Source organism: Arachis ipaensis, chromosome B9, assembly GCF_059453495.1.
Source record: "Arachis ipaensis isolate K30076 ecotype BB chromosome B9, ASM5945349v1, whole genome shotgun sequence".
NCBI lineage: Eukaryota > Viridiplantae > Streptophyta > Magnoliopsida > Fabales > Fabaceae > Arachis > Arachis ipaensis.
The window spans coordinates 157,352,257-157,372,231 of NC_142444.1; the positions used below are offsets into that span (position 1 = coordinate 157,352,257).

At 34.0% G+C, this 19,975-nt stretch overlaps 4 protein-coding genes across 10 annotated transcripts; all 4 read left to right on the forward strand.

The window, feature by feature from the left end:
* The first annotated feature begins 500 nt into the window (after window positions 1–500).
* LOC107619109 (lipid phosphate phosphatase 2) lies at window positions 501–4,873 on the forward strand. 5 transcript variants are annotated; one of them, XM_016321330.3, is made up of 9 exons: window positions 501–682; window positions 981–1,434; window positions 1,696–1,917; window positions 2,129–2,216; window positions 2,303–2,412; window positions 2,753–2,843; window positions 3,263–3,451; window positions 3,556–3,615; window positions 4,383–4,873. In XM_016321330.3, exons 3-9 carry the CDS (start codon window positions 1,702–1,704, stop codon window positions 4,577–4,579), a joined length of 951 nt encoding a protein of 316 aa, XP_016176816.1. In that variant the 5' UTR covers window positions 501–682; window positions 981–1,434; window positions 1,696–1,701; the 3' UTR covers window positions 4,580–4,873. The 5 variants fall into 5 exon arrangements, with proteins under 5 accessions (XP_016176816.1, XP_016176814.1, XP_016176815.1 ...); XM_016321328.3 differs by having other exon boundaries at window positions 550–682; window positions 981–1,073; XM_016321329.3 differs by having other exon boundaries at window positions 658–820; window positions 981–1,073.
* A 1,140-nt stretch (window positions 4,874–6,013) lies between these two features.
* Window positions 6,014–11,115, forward strand: LOC107618621 (lipid phosphate phosphatase 2). 2 transcript variants are annotated; one of them, XM_016320730.3, is made up of 8 exons: window positions 6,014–6,649; window positions 8,103–8,322; window positions 8,448–8,535; window positions 8,631–8,740; window positions 8,843–8,936; window positions 9,348–9,536; window positions 9,620–9,679; window positions 10,593–11,115. In XM_016320730.3, exons 2-8 carry the CDS (start codon window positions 8,107–8,109, stop codon window positions 10,802–10,804), a joined length of 969 nt encoding a protein of 322 aa, XP_016176216.1. In that variant the 5' UTR covers window positions 6,014–6,649; window positions 8,103–8,106; the 3' UTR covers window positions 10,805–11,115. The 2 variants fall into 2 exon arrangements, with proteins under 2 accessions (XP_016176216.1, XP_088355628.1); XM_088499502.1 differs by lacking the exon at window positions 6,014–6,649 and adding an exon at window positions 7,787–7,913.
* A 713-nt stretch (window positions 11,116–11,828) lies between these two features.
* On the forward strand, window positions 11,829–15,223 carry LOC107617533 (amino-acid permease BAT1 homolog). Its single transcript, XM_016319305.3, has 8 exons — window positions 11,829–12,070; window positions 12,513–12,773; window positions 12,927–12,945; window positions 13,023–13,242; window positions 13,331–13,512; window positions 13,926–14,215; window positions 14,301–14,430; window positions 14,753–15,223. Exons 1-8 carry the CDS (start codon window positions 11,973–11,975, stop codon window positions 15,098–15,100), a joined length of 1,548 nt encoding a protein of 515 aa, XP_016174791.1. The 5' UTR covers window positions 11,829–11,972; the 3' UTR covers window positions 15,101–15,223.
* Window positions 15,224–17,296: 2,073 nt separating this feature from the next.
* LOC107617535 (amino-acid permease BAT1 homolog) lies at window positions 17,297–19,954 on the forward strand. Of its 2 annotated transcripts, none has more exons than XM_016319308.3 (8): window positions 17,297–17,457; window positions 17,538–17,798; window positions 17,896–17,914; window positions 18,021–18,240; window positions 18,332–18,513; window positions 18,628–18,917; window positions 19,006–19,135; window positions 19,326–19,954. In XM_016319308.3, exons 1-8 carry the CDS (start codon window positions 17,360–17,362, stop codon window positions 19,671–19,673), a joined length of 1,548 nt encoding a protein of 515 aa, XP_016174794.2. In that variant the 5' UTR covers window positions 17,297–17,359; the 3' UTR covers window positions 19,674–19,954. The 2 variants fall into 2 exon arrangements, with proteins under 2 accessions (XP_016174794.2, XP_020966753.1); XM_021111094.2 differs by having other exon boundaries at window positions 19,006–19,078.
* The last annotated feature ends 21 nt before the right edge of the window (window positions 19,955–19,975 follow it).

Here is a 19,975-nt window from a genome sequence, read left to right on the forward strand (position 1 = left end):
ATATATCTTCTGTACATTGTACTTTTCCACAACCTGAATAATACACTCTTTCAGATTACCCTTTTGTTTCTAATATTTTTCTTCTGGAGCTGTCGTTTTTTCGACATTTAGTGCTTATTGCAACATATTATTGCTGAGATTCAGGCGGTTACAAGCTTTAATGGCATAGCGATTGTGGTATCTTGCCGTTATCCCGTGAAGTCGGCCATGACTTTAATCGCTTCATCGGTTATGTTATTTTTTGTCCGGAACATGTATATATAATTTTTTTTGAGAATATATTACTAAAAGTATAAGATATTAATAAAATTAATTGATTATATATATATATATATATATATATATATATATATATATATATAATATTTTCAATTTTGTATGGATAATTTATATTTATATATTATTAGTGTAAAAAAAATTACACTAAGTGGTAAACATAACATATTAACAATTATAATTGTTACCCATTAAAACAAAATTCATTTGTTATTTTGACCGGCGAGTAGTCAACTACTAATAATTCACAGAATCTATATATATTAGCAGAAAAGAGAAAAAAAAAAAAAGAAGATTCTTATTAATTTAAAAATATTTTTGAAAAAGTTCGTTACCTCGGTTGTAGGATTGGATAAAGGGGTAAACCGCTCCGCCCCCGCCAAATTAATTCATTTCAAAGTGAAAGGTTCGTTTCACTTCTAATTTCTAATCTCACCCACCAACGTTTCATTCTTCCGTCACCAGATTTTCTCGGAAAAAAAAAAGGGTTTTATTTCAAATTTTCCGGGACAAAACTAAAAAACAAAAAAGGAAAAAGACTTGAGTTGAGTATATTTAAATTCTCTCACTATAACAGTACTCTACGATTACGATTACTTTTGTTTCCCTTCCTTTCCGTTCCTTCCAGTTTGGGATAAAACTTCTCACTCAGTCTTAACTGTTACCTTTTTGTTTCTATTTGTGTGCTTCATGTTAATAACCAGAATCTCGTGAGTGCTCTCGTTCGTTTATACTTTTATATACACATGGCGTGGCGGGGCTTCATATCTTTTGGAAGAATATGGCCACCGTTTCAGGTAGTTATTCATTTTCTTCTTTTCTATACTTACCACAATAATTTAAACTCAGAATTTGGATTTGGATATTCATTTGATTCTTACCGCCGTACCAGTGGGATTTAATGTTGATTTGGTTTAGGATGTTAAAACTTCGAAGCAGGTAAAATTATCTTCTGGTAACTTCATTTACGTTTTAGCAGGGTTAATTGATGATGGAGACCTGATTATGCTTGAATTTTAATTGAAGCATGGAATAACCTAACTTTCAGTGGTTGTTTCAAATAGGTAGCAGCAAATTTATAGGGATAGAGACGTGTGGTCCATTTCTAATTAGGATGCGTGTGGTGTGGGTTGAAACTTGAGAGACTCCTCTTGATCCGTAAGAAACTGAGATCCAAAAATAAAAATTATCGACCATTTTCGTATGAGATTAAAATGAAGAACTAAGTATTAATCAACATAATTTACCCAGTTTATTACTGTTTCTTCAACTGAAGAATTTTACGCTGATTGATTGATGCATGCAATAATCATGTGGTGCGGGAGGAAAATTTTCCGACTAGTTTTATGTGACCATTTTGTACTCAAATGTTGCCTCTGTTAAATTAGATGTTTCTCTCTTGGTTGTTTCTTCCGGCAGGGACGGATGCCCCGGGTTGATCCTTCTGCTCACACAATCAAATCACATGGGGCTACACTTGCAAGAAATCACCTTCATGATTGGCTCATATTGCTGTTGCTCATAGTCATAGAGGTTATTCTTTTCGTCATTCACCCGTTTTACCGCTTTGTGGGAAGAGACATGTTGGAAGACCTTAAATATCCCATGAAAGAGAACACTGTTCCCGTGTGGGCTGTTCCTGTAAGTTCCCTTCCTTAGACAGAATTAAAAGCTCATTGAATTGCTTCCATGTTAGGGGATCCCTTGCTTTGTTGATTTCTGTTTTCATTTCATTACGCCTGCATGAACTTGAATTATGTTTTAATAATAATGGCCTGAGCTAATTGCATATTTTTATTTAATGCAAGTAATTATGTGGTTGATATGTTTTTCCCTTCTTTGATGTGTCCAGCTATATGCGGTTCTGTTGCCAATGGCTGTTTTTCTTCTCTTCTATATGCGGAGGAGAGATGTTTATGATTTGCATCACAGTGTCCTAGGTAAACTTCGTATTTTGCATACTTTCACATACACAAATTAAAGCTGTTGATGAATTGGTAATAATGTTGTATTTCATTGCTAGCAGGGCTCCTGTTTGCCGTTCTGATTACCGCTGTCTTGACCGATGCAATAAAAGATGCAGTTGGTCGACCCCGGCCAGACTTCTATTGGCGTTGCTTCCCTGATGGAGTAGAGGTTAGCAACTATCATTTAATGGACAATGTCTTTACATATATATACTAATATAGCCACTTGATCATAGTTTCTCATACTCAGTGTTTTAGTCTCTCCCAAGTGAATTTTGGCCCCATTTTGTTGTGGTAATGGTGGCATAGAAGGTATAAAGATAATAGGATGGGTCCATCTCTTGTATAGAGTTTCTGGATTATTCCTTGTCTATCTTTTTTATATACTTGTATGGTTTCATTTTATTAAGAGTTTTCAGATGGTTTTACAAGAACTGTAACTGCTGAAATTTCGTACAGAGGGAATGGTCTTTACTTATTTGTTATTTTCTATTCCATTAACCTTGTAGGTTTATGACAAATGGGGAGGTGTAGTGTGCCATGGTAAGGAAAGTGATATAAAAGAAGGACACAAGAGTTTCCCAAGCGGTCATACATCATGTGAGCAACAAAAAGTTTACTGTTCTCTTCTACTACAAGCTTTTGGTCCGAGCAGATTGGAATTAACAATGCATTTTTAGTAGTGAAGTCGAATCATAACATTAAATCAGTTGCTCTCACATATAACTGGGTTGATAATCTTTAAGAAACACGAAATTGGTGAAATGCAGTAATGTTTGTATTCTTATAAGATAGCATATTGTAAATCTAACGAAATTGGTAATCATCATTCACTTAAAATTTTCAGACAGTAGCAACAAATTCTTTCCAAAATCAGTGCTGAAGTTTATTATAGCCAATATGTCTCGTGTGCTGTTAAGTACATAAAATAATATCTTAATTTACTCATCAAATCAGTAGCTAATTCCTTCAGAAAAAGGTCTGTGTGTGGAACCTGATACTTATATTCACTTCTGCAGGGTCCTTTGCAGGATTGGGTTTTCTATCGCTGTACCTATCTGGGAAGATCAAAGCTTTTGATCGCCAAGGGCATGTAGCAAAGCTATGCATCGTGTTTCTTCCAATACTTGCTGCTTGTCTAGTTGGAGTCTCTCGCGTAGATGACTACTGGCATCATTGGCAAGATGTCTTTGCTGGAGGTCTTCTAGGTTGTTCTTAATGACTTAAATAGCTAGAAAAGTTTAAAAATGGCTTAGTCCCAGCGCTGAAAGATCAAATTAAAGGGAAACTCATTTGATTGTGTTTCTTGCAGGGCTGGTTGTAGCAACCTTTTGCTATATGCAGTTCTTCCCTCCCCCTTATAGTGATGATGGTAACACCTCATCTCTCTGTTTGACTTCTTCAGTATTTCAAACCTTGTTTACGTTGATTTCTCCGAAGTTTTTGATTCACAAATATATTTCCAAAATTAAGTCTTTTGTAGTTTTCTTATTGCCATGGCTCTACCAAGATATGGCTTTTTATAGTTTTTTTACTATACCCTCTCACTCCCTATACCTATTAGATTCTTCTTGAGAAGTTAACTTATTTTAGATAGCAAACAAGATCAAACATTGAGCCTTGCTTAATTAGTCACCTGCAATTTCTCCCTTCAAAGTCACTATTCTTCAAGGCCTTTTCCTTTGTCCCTCGTTTAGAAGAAAATTTTAATCTCCTCATTCAAGTTACCTAGAGATATCAGATATAGCACTTGCAGGTGATTTGACCACTGTAGCAATAATCTAGTTTGTAACGAAGTCGCATTTGTGCTTAATGTGCCACTTTTGTCGTCCAATCATTATTTCAATTTTCAACTGAGAATAAGAACGGATGCCTCTGGCCTATAAGTGTAGTTAGGTGGAAGTTGGTTGTACTAGTATTAAATTCTGCATGATTTTGGATTTGATATCATTTTCAATGACAAATAAAAAATATTAAGGTGGATTTGGCCACTAACTTCAGGTTGGCCATGTGGTTGTGTTTGACCACCTTTACCAATAAGCTAAAATTTTGGCCATTCATGATGTCTGGATCAATGTATCATATACTCCTAGTTTGAAGCAGATTCCTCGAGCTGACTTTAAATTTGTTTCTCTTCAGGATGGGGTCCCTATGCATATTTCAAGGCAATGGAGGAAGCACGACCCAATTCAAACACGAACCGGGATTCACCTCTTGTGCAGGCCATGGAGGTTCCAGGGGGTGTGAATCAAGCACCAAGGAGAAATGGTGATACATTGCCCCCTTTCACTTATCATAGCCCAAGCTTGGAAGCAATGGAGCTTGGACAGAAGTGATCCGATGAATTCTTCTGCGTTAATCTTCTCCTTTGATCCTTGTGACTTTGCTTTTGTGTAAATTGAAATGAGGTTCTCGGTCTACACGGCAAACACTTGATTTTAGCAAAGTAGCAAATATTGTGCAGTTTCTGTTCATGCATTACTAGCACTGTTGCTGGGTAAACAGAAAATGGTGCATGCTTTTCCACTTATTAAGTAGATAGAACGTAGCTTAGTGGAAGAATTTCTTTAGATTAGTGTTAACATATGAATAATACTTGATGGCATTTGAATAATAATCGTGGTTCTAAATGTTCTATCTTCCTGTTCGCCATTACTCACAAGTCATAATTTGACGCCTCAAACCAAAAATACATCAGTATTATTCTGTTAAAATTTATTTACCTACTACGGTTCTTGTAACAACTTAAATTTGGATGTGCTATATGATTTGAGTTTTATATGTGAGCATTGAACAATTCAAAAGGAGGAGGAATGGTATAGTGCTTATAAGGTTTTCCATGAAAGTAATGGATGATAAATAAAAGCATTAATAAACTTGTAAGATGCACATGCACTTTTCCAAGTTATCACGAATATCCAGCCAGCTGCATTGTCTGCTTGCTCGCATAACAATAAAGCCCATAAAAGAACATGTTTCTTGTAGCCCTAAAGGGCGAGCAAGAGAATTATTTTTTTTTTCAATTATGTGATAAAGTGTGATCTTTTATCTTAAATTCTTAAAGTAAGACAAAAAAAAAATACGTAAAAAAAGATATTAAATGATAAAAAATTACATGTTATCAAACAATTTAAGAAAAAAATTGAAAAAGTTTACTCCCATAATCTTTTACTGATTTTAGAATAAATAAACTTATTATTTGGCCCTCTAAGTTATGTACTATATTATATTATTATATAATCTTAATACAGCAAGTACGATTCACTATGATATTCAGCTAAACATTAAATAAATCATGAATCATAGGGAAAAGAAAGGAGACTTTTCCTTGACAGTATGTATTTTATTTTATATATTATTTGAGGTGTATGCCTCAGGAAATAATCATATGCAAATCAGTTGTCACCTCTTCTTAGCAATCAAAGGGTTGCTGGAGTAGTAAGCAATAACCACCCCGACCCATTTAATAAAAAATTCAATAAGAAATGTCTATAGTCTAAAATAAAGTCCGTTAGGTTCTGAAAAATTAAACAGTATATTTCACATATAAACTGAAATTAGTCAAAATTTGATTAATGAAAAAGGAGATTTGAATTAAACCCCTTGCAATTGCAAACGAGTTGATAGAGTTTGAATGGATGACTGACTAAATCCAAATAAGAAAAAGCAAAAGCCAAAAGGAAAAGAGGCAAAGCGGGGTTGAGATACGATTACGAAGTTAAAGTGCATATAGAAATTAGAAAACATATCCACTCTTCCGTTGAGTAGTTATGATTTGTGAACGCAATAATAATAATTTTAGTAAGTAATTGTATTGTATTTTACCTTTCCAAACGAAAGGGAAAAAAAAAATCAAATTATTCAAATTTATTTATTATTAGTTTATTACACCATTGGCTTCTTTCTATGCCAAGGCTCTCTCGCCACTCTGTCTGTGTGACCGTGTCGGTTGCTGTTCCTTTTTTTTTCTTCCCCCTTCTTTCATTTTTTTTTTCGGTGTTCTATAGGGAGTTTGAGTAGAGAGCAAATAATTAGTTGTAAATAACGAAAAACAAATAAAAGGTGACATAGGAAGAACCGAAGAAGATTACTCGTAACAATTCTAATAAGCAATTATGAAGTTCAAATTCCCTATTTCCCTTTCATAAGTAGAAAATAGAATAACTGACCCGAAATCATGAAGGAAGCAAATTCCTAATAATTGAGAAGAAAACAAGAGATAGCGAAACCGCTTTGCGTTGTTCAACAACTCCACGCGCCTTCACCATTGTTTCTGCTGCTTCCGCCTTTTTTGAATTTCCTTTCTCCTACATCACCACAAACGCGCATTCTCTCCCACACATTTTCATATCATTCTTTCCTTCTGCTTAGCCTTGAATCTCGAACACGTGCATCTGAATCTGCAGGTCAGTTACTTTCTCTCAATCTCTTCGCATTGTGATTCCTCTTTGTTCGTTGCACGTTTCACTTTTGTGTCTCGGTTTTTTACGCTTTTGCTTCTTAATTTTCTGTTAAGCGCGACTTGTGTAATATTTGATAGCTTAAGTTGACTCCTCCTCGAAAATGCTCTTGTTTCCCGTGAAAACCGCTTCCACAGAATATTAACGGTTGGATTTGTGTGCTGATTGCTGAAACACTCTTCTCAATCGATGATTTTACTTATCAGAGATTCAGAGTTGGATGTGATCTTTTTTTTTTTCTTTTTCCGGCTGTGGAACTCCTTGAGACAATTCTCGTTTTTCTTTATCTGTGTTCGACCGACGAATGAGTTTGAACTAGCAAAAGGATGAAAACTCTCCTTTTTTTCTTTATGATTACTTTTTGAAGAGAATACGCACTGTATATAGTTATTAACTTGATGATACCGGTGCCTGCTCAATAGCTAGGGCACAGAAAACTTACACCGTGATCATTATGAATTCTGTGGCTGGAATTAACCGTGCGATCTAGATAATTTTGGATTTTATATAGGTGTATATGTAATTATATATTTCTGGTGCTAAGAAATCGTGTGTTGACTCATTCTTGGTTAATCAATTAGATGTCTAAAGGTTTTGCATTCCCCTGAGGAGGTTTAAGAGAACTCAGAGCTTGCGACTGTCACATCGTTTTGGGATAGGTCAATAATGAATTGTCTTGATTTTATCAAAGTCAATATCTTACCCGTGAATATGATTAATTTGAATGCTGCTTTCGTTGATTGCAATTCAACCCCAAATTGAACCGTGAACCTACATTCCTACCTACCTGTTAAAGTGTTTTATATAACACATTCCTACCTACCCTCATTCCATCTTCTTTTTGCTCCTCCTTTTTTGGAACCTGTAGTCTAAAAGTCCTTACATTCTTTTCCATTTCTCTTACCAATCTAAGCATGAAAAGTATATCAACGAAATCATATGCATAACAATATACTGTGGTTCAATGGTAATGACAAATTGACAATGGTAGTGATTACATGTTTGCTCGAGATCAATATGAGGCACAACATTAAATAAATAAAAACTGAAAAAATGGAACTATACATTCAGGTTTATTACCCTAAAAAACTTGTCACTCTAAGAATTTGAGGTGTCTTTGTGTACAAAATTGGGCTTGGGAAAAAGTGGAGAAAAATCCTTCAGACGCCAAACTACATAGTTCTGGATTGTAAATTTTCTTTCTTCTTGGGTGAAGACTCTTCCCCAATCCTATCTACTGAATTAATAGGATCTATCCCGCTAGTGTTCTGTTTTGTCAGTTTCACATGATTTGTGACTCTCTGTTTGTTTTGTTCTCCTTTCTGATTTTGCTTTTGCTAAATTTCCTTAAATTTTATGGTACCTTAATTCCTTCTTCCTATTTTCTCATTTGAAGCAGAGAAATGCCAGAAATTCAATTGGGTACACACACTATCAGATCACATGGAACTAGAGTGGCAAGAATACATATGCATGACTGGTTTATTCTTTTGCTTCTTGTGATCATTGATGCTGTCTTGAATATAATAGAGCCATTCCACCGTTTTGTTGGACGGGATATGATGACAGACCTTAGCTACCCATTGAAAGATAATACTATTCCCTTTTGGGCAGTTCCGGTATGTTGTATTTCCAAGAATTGTCTTAAAAGAAATTTACACCTATACAGATATTAAAGCTATATTATCCATTGGTTTGATCAACATTCAAGATATAATCTCTTGACTGTGTACTTTCTGAGCAGATCATTGCAATATTGTTGCCGCTGGTCATCTTTCTTATTTACTATTTCATTAGAAAGGATGTTTATGACTTTCACCATGCTATATTGGGTACGTCTCTGAACCTTTTAAAAGTTTTTTGTTATTTGTTATCCTTCCTGTTTGCAGATCACTGATACACGAACATATTGTGAAATTCACACCAGGCCTTCTGTATTCAGTCCTCATTACTGCTGTGATAACTGATGCTATCAAAGATGGTGTTGGACGACCACGGCCAGATTTCTTCTGGCGTTGTTTTCCTAATGGGAAAGGGGTGGGTTTTCAACATCAACTACTGAGCCTGTTTTATTCCCTTTAATGTTGCACTTTGTATTTCATTGCTGAATAAAAATGACATTGGTGCATGACATATCAGGTGTTTGATCAAGTAACAACTGATGTTAGGTGTACTGGAGATAAAAGTGTTATCAAGGAAGGGCACAAAAGTTTCCCAAGTGGACATACCTCCTGTATGTAGCCTTTGACGATCTTAAATTAGAATTACATTCTCTTCTAATATATTCTTTTTTCTATTTAAAAAATCTTTATAGAGTATAACTACAAAGTCAGAAATTGTTCATGGATGAGTTTGGTTAAAAAGAATAAGGATACAAGAATCTTTGAACCCTATTTAAGAATAATATACTTACGTAAAAGGTTGAGGTTTTGGTGGTATTAGAATAGTTAGTTTATCAACCTTGTGAATTTTGAAAAAGGGCTTCCCGTAGATTTGGCATTTTTGTGTGGTGGTCCATCTCAAGAATGTGTTATTCTGTTCTTGTTTTGTAATTTACTACTTCCTACATGAATGACAACAATATAATCAAATAAAGTCTCCTTTTTTGCTTTTATTTTTTTTAATTATTTTATTTTTTATCCAGGGTCCTTTGCTGGTCTTGTTTATCTGTCTTGGTATCTATCTGGAAAAGTTAGGGCATTTGATCGTAGTGGCCACATTGCAAAGCTCTGTCTTGTTTTCTTTCCAATCCTCATGGCATCTATGGTTGCTGTCTCTCGTGTTGATGATTATTGGCATCATTGGCAAGATGTGTTTGCTGGAGGCCTAATAGGTTTGTTATTTAAAGTTAAATTTATTATTAACATTTAAGTAAATCTTTTGGTAAAGTTTCTTATGCAGACTTTTGCTATGCAGGGAGTGTAATTGCTTCCTTTTGTTACTTGCAATTCTTCCCACCACCATATGACACTGACGGTATGACCATGAATTGTTATCTTTTCTAGTATGTGTTGCAAAATCTGTCATATCTAACATCTTATACTGCAAGTTTAGTATGTGTTGCAAAAAAAAGAATGTTTAACATGTTCTGTGTCCTATATATTCTGTGATCATATGATTTGATGCTGTTCCTAATATGATTTAAGCTTCTATAAATATTAACAAAACTATTATTAGATTAGTAAACAATATATTTTGCAGCTTTTGAAATAACTTTCATATCAACGAATTATTGATATTATTATTATTATTATTATTATTATTATTATTATTATTTGGTGGGGGGTGTGGAGGCGGGGGGGTGTCATACAAACCCACCCACACAACCATAACCAAGCTATTGCTAGGGATCGAGCATGATGTGCCTATATAGGAGGCAATTGCTTTTGCAGTTTTGCATAGTTGCACAAGTCTCATTCATTTGATATTATTTTGTTGGGTTGATTATTTTTTAAAAAAAGCTACATTTAAATTTATGTTTATTTAGGTTTAGTTCCAAGGTTGGGCCGTTGGGAACCTGGCCCAAATCTAAAATAATTTATAGTTGGGCTAGGTCCAATCTTTACATAAAATGAAGGGGAAAAGAAGATCTTGTATGACAAAAACAGATCTTGTAACTGAAGAACTGTCGCCACGTAAATTTGTTGGAGCTGAGTGAAAATTTGTCATTTGATGTTTTCTTTCGATTGAGATTAAGCAATGGATTAGCGTCTTTGTTTATGCGGCCAATCTTTTGTCTAATTGTCTAAGGACTAAGATCCTCGGCCCTGTTATTCAGGTGTCTTGAAGCATAGATGGCTTTTCGGTTGGCTTGTTTACACAAGTGTTGTTCATCAATGATTACTTGATTTCATGTTTCAAGAATAATATGATACTGTCACATATGCAGGGTGGGGGCCTCATGCATATTTCCGGATGTTGGCTGAATCTCATAATGCCGCTCGAACCTCTTCCGCCAATAATGACAGCCAGCGAGTGCAGTCCTCTGAGCTTCAGGCAGTGACTTTGTATATCCCACCTCACCAGGAGGGAGATACACGAAGCAATAGCTGGGATTCAAGCCCCATGTTAGGCGCACCACAAAATGTCAGGACACACTGACTGCTGTAAAGAGATTGGAAAGATCACCGGATGTAAAAATTTTACGGGTTTGAGTTTTAGTTGCAGATAATAGACATTAGCATCACCCTGTTAGATATATATGCGGATGTCGATCTCTTTGGTTTTAACTTTTGAGCTTCTTATTGGATTAGAAATATCTTGTAAGTTCGTTATCCTTTTTTTTATAATGGCTTAGTTTTTACTTTTTACAGTCACTTGTTTCCAGTACATATACTAACATTACTCTATACATCATATATCGTTGGATGAATGATTATTAGTGAAACGTAATTGTTAAGTTAGGTTTAAAATGTGTGTCCAAAACTAATTTGTCATGTTTAATTTTTCCCTTAAAATAGCATAATGTGAGAGAGAAAAATAATAATTCTCAGCTATATGGAACATTTGGTTACGACGAAATGAGGCCATATTTTAGAACAAGACTACAAAAGTCGTTGATTGTGTGGCTCAATCCTTCTTATGTGCTGCAGAGTAGTGTCGTAAATAATCTTTGTTATTGATGGCTATGTCGGAGATGATTTTGGATTTGTTTTTCTTTTTCTTGTTTGGATTCTTTGCTCCACTGTAGTGTTGAGCTTTTTTGTTCAAAATAAATAAATAAATAAACAAGGAGCAAAGCACCGATAAATCTATAAATACATATTAGTCGTTGTTCATATTTACGAAGTCTCCAAGAGTTTTATAAAGAGCCATCTTAAATGTTTTGAGTCATCATAACTATAAAAATCAATCGTCATGTATTTATGTATAAATATGTGTGTTGCTTAACTTTTATAGATAATTAATTTAATAATTAATTTTTTTATATACGCATAATATGATTGTCATATTAAGTATAAATGGATTTTCAAGTTAAAAAATATCATTATAGTAGTCATGATTTTTTAATTTAAATTGAGTTTGACTATTGACAATTTTACGTACCTAACTTCCCAATGACTCGAAAGAAAATGTTTGTTAAGGGCCGGACAATATTTTAAAGAAAGATATGACAAAAAATGGAGGGAAAGTCAGCAACAAACGACAACCTAGCACGTTATTTATTCTGGCAAAGATCAAACGGCGAGTGCTTAAAGACCATGCTTCTCTGTTTGTCTGCTTAGTGTAACTGCTGCAAGCAAAGCTACAGAGCAGCAATACTGAAAAGATGACAATCCCATCTGATAGTGAAGCTGCTTCTCTTGATTCTGGGCATGTCCGCCTTCACGAACTCGGCTACAAGCAAGAGCTCAAGCGTGATCTCTCGTTAAGTTCTCTCCTTTTTCACCTTTCATTTTCATTTGCTAACTAGTTTGCTATTTAGATCCCAAGAATAGGATATTTTGAAATACTACTATTAGAAACTCACTTCACTTGTAAATAAACTACTTGTTTGAGAAGTTTTAGTTTAAATTTTGTTTAATTGATATTGAGAAAAGTTGTTTAAATTTACTTAGTGCTGAATGAATTTGATTTTACTTTATTTCCACAAAACAATTTTATTATTTTTTTACTTTTGAGTGGTAAGTTCTTTTTCTTTTAACCAATATTTTTAAGTTTGATTTTTTGTATATGGATTAACATCTCTATAGAATCTCAATACCTGAACATGATTGATTGTCTTGACTAACAAAATATGGTAAGTTTTTGTTTTAGTACTTGGATTCACGGTTTTTTATTTTGATTCCTAAATTTGTCCAATATGCAGGGTCATCTCAAATTTTGCACTTACATTTTCTATTATATCCGTGCTGACTGGTATAAGTACTCTTTACAATACTGGTTTAAACTATGGTGGTCCAGTTTCAATGGTGTATGGCTGGTTGGTAGTTTGTATCTTCACCATGCTTGTTGCTCTATCAATGGCTGAGATTTGTTCAGCATATCCAACTTCTGGTGGTCTCTACTTTTGGAGTGCCAAGCTTGCTGGTCCTCAATGGGCACCCTTTGCCTCTTGGATCACTGGCTGGTATTGTAGCCAACTCATCTTTTTTTGATTCGGAAATTTCTTTTCATACTCATTCTTCGTCGCGCATTGAGCCAATTCATAATTCATTCCTCTCCACTAGTAGAAACGATGAGTTGCTGAGTATATATAACACAATGTTGGTTTCCCATGCAGGTTCAATATCATTGGCCAGGTATTTTTGAAAAATCACATAATCTAGTATTTTTGATAACCCATTTGACTAAGTTTTGAAATTTTTTTCATTTGCAGTGGGCAGGGACAACAAGTATAGACTTCTCACTAGCACAACTGATTCAGGTTATCATTCTCCTTAGTACTGGTGGGAAAAATGGTGGTGGATATGTGGCATCTAAATATGTAGTTATTGCTATCCATGGTGGGATTTTGCTCCTACATGGTATAATAAACAGCCTCCCTATCTCAATGTTATCACTCTTGGCAAACTTTGGTACTGTTTGGAATGTTGTAGGTAGGAAGAATTTTTCTATTTGAATTCTCTTTTTCAGTTTAGGGGAAATGATTTTGAATATCTAATTGGAACTTGAAAAAACTTTCAGGTGTTGTTGTGCTTATTATTCTGATCCCATCTGTTGCAACGAAAAAAGCGAGTGCCAAGTTTGTTTTCACCGAGTTCAATACAGATAATGGGGTTGGAATCAATAGCAGACCTTACATATTTGTTTTGGGACTTCTTATGAGTCAGTATACCTTAGCTGGGTATGATGCATCAGCTCATATGGTGAATATTTTTCGCTCTTTTTCGCCCCCTCTCACAGAATGCATTTCCTGTCATATAAATTTTGCATTTCTATTGCATGATCCCTTGAAAGTGCTTTTTTCGTCAAGAATTTAAGTATTAGTTTATAAGTATTGGTGCTATTCATTTACTGTTATAATCCATGCTGACAGATAAACAAGGGGAAAATTGAGAAAGTTAGAATTGGATTTTGTTAATGGTGAGATTTAGATTTACATTAGAGATACACACTACATATAGGATGGTAACTATCAAGAAACTAACACATTGTAGTAGCCAACATCCAGAAGTGATTAACCTCTAAGTCACTAATGTCTCTAAAATTTAACTTGACTGGTTGAGTGATTAAAGGATTGGACTAAGATTTTTCTTTTATTGAAAACTTCAATTTTCAGACGGAGGAAACCAAGAGATCTGATATAAATGGACCAAAAGGAATTATCAGCTCAGTTGGAATATCTATTGTTTTTGGATTTGGTTACATATTAGGCATTACCTTTGCAGTTACTGATATCCCTTACCTATTGAGTCAAGACAATGATGCTGGTGGATATGCAATTGCTCAAATATTTTATATGACATTCAAGAAAAGATATGGCCATGGATTTGGGGGTATTATGTGCTTGGTGATTATTGCTATTGCCATATTTTTCTGTGGTATGGGTTCAGTTACCAGCAACTCAAGGTAAATGTACCTGAAATTTGGTGCTATGCATTTGGCATTTGCATATTAGAGGCTTTATAATCTCTCTAGTTGCTTATATTTACAGGATGGCTTATGCTTTCTCAAGAGATGGGGCCATGCCCTTGTCATCATTGTGGCATCAAGTTAATAAGGAGGAGGTTCCTATAAATGCTGTTTGGCTTTCTGTTTTGATTTCATTTTGCATGGCTCTAACGGTATGTGCTTTTTTATTTTGTTAAGAAATATTAAATATTTTAAATTTCAAAATGCTCTTCAAACCACATCTTCTCTTATTTGTCCTTGGCAACAATGTAGAGGAACTAGTATTTATCTAACGGGTAATGTTAGGTAGACAAAAAAAACAGACAGAACTTGTCTTATTTAGCATTAATTAATTGTCGCAACAATTAATAAATGCTAAATAAGACAAGTTATAGTTGTTTTTGGCTGATTTTATTTGGTTACCAAACATTTCCATTATCTAACTCTGCTAGAGATTCATAATCAGTATCTAACTCAACTCTAATTCTATTGCAGTCTCTTGGAAGCATGGTAGCATTTCAGGCCACAGTGTCAATAGCAGTGATTACTAGCTATATAGCATATGCACTTCCAATATTCTTTAGAGTGACATTGGCAGCAAAGCATTTTGTGCCTGGGCCTTTCAACTTGGGCCGTTATGGGCTCATTGTGGGCTGGGTTGCAGTTATCTGGGTTGTGATAATCTCAGTACTCTTCTCACTCCCTGTTTCCTACCCAATAACCATTGAGACACTTAACTATACCCCTATTGCTCTTGGATGTTTGGTAATTCTTATAGTTTCTTATTGGATCATCAGTGCTCGCCATTGGTTTAAAGGCCCTTTAACCAATATAGATAAATGAAGTTGTGTTCATTATATTTAGTGACTTATATATAATAATAATAATAATGTCTCTTGGCATATCAGAATTTGATATCAGCATCTAATATTAATATAAAAAACACTCAAGACCATACTAAGAAAATCTGCTTTGGTTTAAGTGTTGATATTTGTTTATGGTCAGCATTTTGGGTTGACAATTTGACCTTGTAATTAAGAATTGTGATTTTTCTTTTGAATACCTAAATACCAAGACTTTAGATCAAAATACAAAAGGAAAAGGGGATGTAAATAAGAAAAGTGAGATGTGATCCACCGACGCTTTTTCTTCGGGCATGCACGTCTTCACTCTTCATGAACTCGGTTACAAGAAAGAGCTTGATCTTTCATTGCCCTGCTTCTCCCTGAAATTCAAACAAATAAAAAAGATTTACAAAAATAATTCGCTAAATTAACTATTTTTATAAAATATATATTAAAATATTTATATATAAATATAAAATAAATTTACTATTCCCAATAAAATAAGATTACAAATTTATACTCTGCACAACTTGACGTAGCTACCTTCCTAATGACTTGGAAGAAAATATTTGGATAAACCATCAAATGCGTTCAACTTTAATGCAAGTGTAAAATTTAAACAGTTGTGCAATTATATCTATTTTTGGATGACCATCTAAGCAATTAATATAATGTGGTATTATATAATTAGATGTATATATAAAATTATTTTATACTGATTAATTTTGATACAATGATAATTATACGTACATCTAATTACGTAACGTTATCAAAATTAAACCCAAAAAGTAGTAGGATTGATGTAAGTGCAGTTAGAAAAATATGAAAGCTGAGTTAGCAAAGCATCCAAAAGTAAAAAGGCAGTTAGAGATTAGAAAAGTGTAGAAATTTATTGTTAGCAATTTATTGCAACTAACTCTCCAACTTATCAAGTTTAGAAGCTGTGTATAAATATAAAAATCTTTGGTTGTTGTTGAATGTGAAAAATCAACTGTTACCAATAGAATTCTTCATTCCCTCTCGTCATCTACTTTTTTTTTCTCTTTATTTTCTTAGCATAAAAAATAATTATTATTTTTATTAAATACTCATCTAAAAGAAATTATACACAGTATCGTGCATTAAAGTTAAACTCAAAATACCATCTGATTTGATAATAAAATTATTCTATAAATCTATTAATGATAAAAATACTCTCATTTTTTTTAAGTAGTAAATAACTTTATGTATTTACGAATCACTTGTATAATTCATCCAAAATTTTGTGAGAATATATGGCTAACCATTTAAAAATTTTATACAAAAATTAAAACCAAAAATTGATCTCAAAATTTGTTATTTTTAAAATTATTTTTTGATATTTACAAAAATCACAAAAATTTATAGTAAAATCATCACATTTTAACAATAAAAGAAACATTTGTGAAGGTTGCACAAAATATTTTAAAGTATGGTACAAGAAAAATTGTAGGGAAAGTCAGCCATAAACGAAAAGCTATAGCGTTATTTATTCTGGCAAAAAATAGTACGGAATGAAGTTGAAGAATATCAATTACCGATTTGCATTAGTTAATGATTTTTTATTTTTAAATTTAGAATGAATTTGACTTTGGATAGTTGACTTTTGTACCGGCTGCCTTCCTAGGCTGCGTTTGTTTTTAAGATCAGGATGGGACAATACACCGAGAACAGGATAAGATAAGACACGGACAGAGATACAAAATTTTGTGTTATTATATTTTGTTTGGTGATAAAATAGAACAAATTATGAAAATTCAATTTATTCTATTTTTTTTATTCAAAAAATTTAAGATGAAAAATATAACAATAAAAAATATAATTATAAAAAATTAACAAGAATAATAAAAGAAAAAATAAAAAATAAGTTATGTTCCTTGTTAGTGTCTCCGTGTCGATGGACACAAAATACACTAATTCAGTGTCTCTTTACACATTGTCTTTGTCCATGTCTCCTCTGCCAAACACAATTTTGTGTCTTAGTGTCCCTGTCTCAGTGTCCGTAGCGACTTGAAATATTTGTTTACGGCTGCACAAAATATTTTAAAGATAATAAATACTTATATCCAGTTATCTTTATGTAAAGTAAAATTAAAAATTAAAAATGATTGAAAATCTATTCATTTAAATTTATCAAATCATTTAACGATTCTCAACTACTAACTTTAAGTCCTTAAGACGCACTGCTTCTCTGTTTATCTGCTTAGTGCAACTGCAAGCAAAGCTAAAGAGTGAAAAGATGACAATTCCATTTGATAATGAAGGTGCTTCTCTTGATTCTGGGCTTGTCCGTCTTCATGAACTAGGCTACAAGCAAGAGCTCAAGCGTGAACTCTCGTTAAGTTCTCTCCTTTATCACCTTTCATTTCAGACCCAAAAATAGCATATTTTGATTCCTTATTTCATCCAATGTGCAGGGTCATCTCAAATTTTGCACTTACATTTTCTATTATATCCGTACTTACTTGTATAAGCACCCTTTACAACACTGGTTTAAACTATGGTGGCCCAGTTTCTATGGTGTATGGCTGGTTGGTAGTTTGTATCTTCACCATGCTTGTTGCTCTATCAATGGCTGAGATTTGTTCAGCATATCCAACTTCTGGTGGTCTCTACTTTTGGAGCGCCAAGCTTGCTGGCCCTCAATGGGCACCCTTTGCCTCTTGGATCACTGGCTGGTATTGTATCCAACTCATCTTTTTTTTATTTGAAAATGTTTTTCAATTCATAATTCATCCCTCTCCAGATGTAACATAATATTGGTTTCCCATGCAGGTTCAATATTATTGGCCAGGTATTCTTGAAAAATCACATAGTTTAGTATTTCACCATCCTTCAACTTTTACTGCAAAGTCAAAGTTGAGTAAGTTGAAGGTTTTTGAATTTCTATTCATTTGCAGTGGGCAGGGACAACAAGTATAAACTTCTCACTGGCACAGCTGCTTCAGGTTATCATTCTGCTTAGTACTGGTGGCAAAAATGGTGGTGGATATGTCGCATCTAAATATGTAGTTATTGCTATCCATGGTGGAATTTTGGTCATACATGGTGTAATTAACAGCCTCCCTATCTCAATCTTATCACTCTTGGCACACTTGGGTGCTATTTGGAATGTTGTAGGTAGGAAGAAATTTCCTATTTGAATTTTCTTTTTCAGTAGTTTAGGGGGAGAAGACTTTGAATACTTAATTGGAATTTGACAAACTCTCAGGTGTTTTTGTTCTTATTATTCTAATCCCATCTGTTGCAACGGAGAGGGCAAGTGTCAAGTTTGTTTTCACTGAGTTCAATTCAGATAATGGGGCTGGAATCAACAGCAAATCTTACATATTTGTTCTGGGACTTCTTATGAGTCAGTTTACCCTAGCTGGGTATGATGCATCAGTTCATATGGTGAATTTTTCCACTTTTTTTGTTTTTTGGCCTTGTCTCATAGAATATGTTGCCTTAGACTGGTTGAATGATTGGACTAAGATTTTTCTTTTTATTAAAAACTTCAATTTTCAGACGGAGGAAACTAAGAGATCTGATATAAATGGACCAAAAGGAATTATCAGCTCAGTTGGAATATCTATTGTTGTTGGATTCTGTTACATACTAGGCATTACCTTTGCAGTTACTGATATCCCTTACCTATTGAGTGAAGACAATGATGCTGGTGGATATGCCATTGCTCAAATATTTTATATGTCATTCAAGAAAAGATATGGCAGTGGATTTGGGGGTATTATGTGCTTGGTTATTGTTGCTATTGCTATATTTTTCTGTGGTATGGGTTCAATTACCAGCAACTCAAGGTAAATGTACCTGAAATTCAGTACTATCCATTTGGCATTTGCACATTAAAGGTTTTGTAATCTCTCTAGTTGCTTATTATATGTACAGGATGGCTTATGCTTTCTCAAGAGATGGGGCCATGCCCTTGTCATCATTGTGGCATCAAGTTAATAAGGAGGAGGTTCCTATAAATGCTGTTTGGCTTTCTGTTTTGATTTCATTTTGCATGGCACTAACAGTATGTATTTTATGTTTTACTAAGAAAAATTATTTAGTTATCTGGATCTTGTGCTAACAGAAAGAAGAAACTATATAACAGAATTATAAGTAACTGCTAACTAACTTCATCTTAGCTAAGGCTATTTGTAACTGTGAAATCTGTTCTTGGCATTGGCAAGTCTCTAAACTCAACTCTAATTGTAATGCAGTCTCTTGGAAGCATGGTAGCATTTCAGGCCACTGTGTCCATAGCAGTAATTAGTCTCTATGTAGCATATGCACTTCCAATATTCTTCAGGGTGACATTGGCAGCAAAGCATTTTCAGCCTGGGCCTTTCAACTTGAGCCGTTATGGGATTATTGTGGGTTGGGTTGCAGTTATCTGGGTTGTGTTAATCTCAGTACTCTTCTCACTGCCTGTTTCCTACCCAATAACCATTGAGACACTTAACTACACCCCTATTGCTCTTGGATGTTTGATTATTCTTATAGTTTCTTATTGGATCATCAGTGCTCGCCATTGGTTTAAAGGCCCTTTAACCAATACAGAAAACTAAAGTTGTGTTCATTATACATGCAAGGCCTTGGTCTAGTGGTCATCATCTATGTCTTGCAACACACGCATACCAAGGTCAAGTAGTGGATAGAACTCTTAAGTATTGTTTGTACGAGTGAATTTGTAATATTTAGAATTAGGAGTTGTCCAATTGACCAAAAAAAGATAAACTACATTTTGGGGTTTAAGTTTTAATGGTGTCAATGAAAAACCTTTAAGTAGAGTGTTTTAGAGTGAATGTGAGTTGTATGAAAAAAAAAATATTGTATTCATTATATTTATTATTTGGTGACTTATATATAA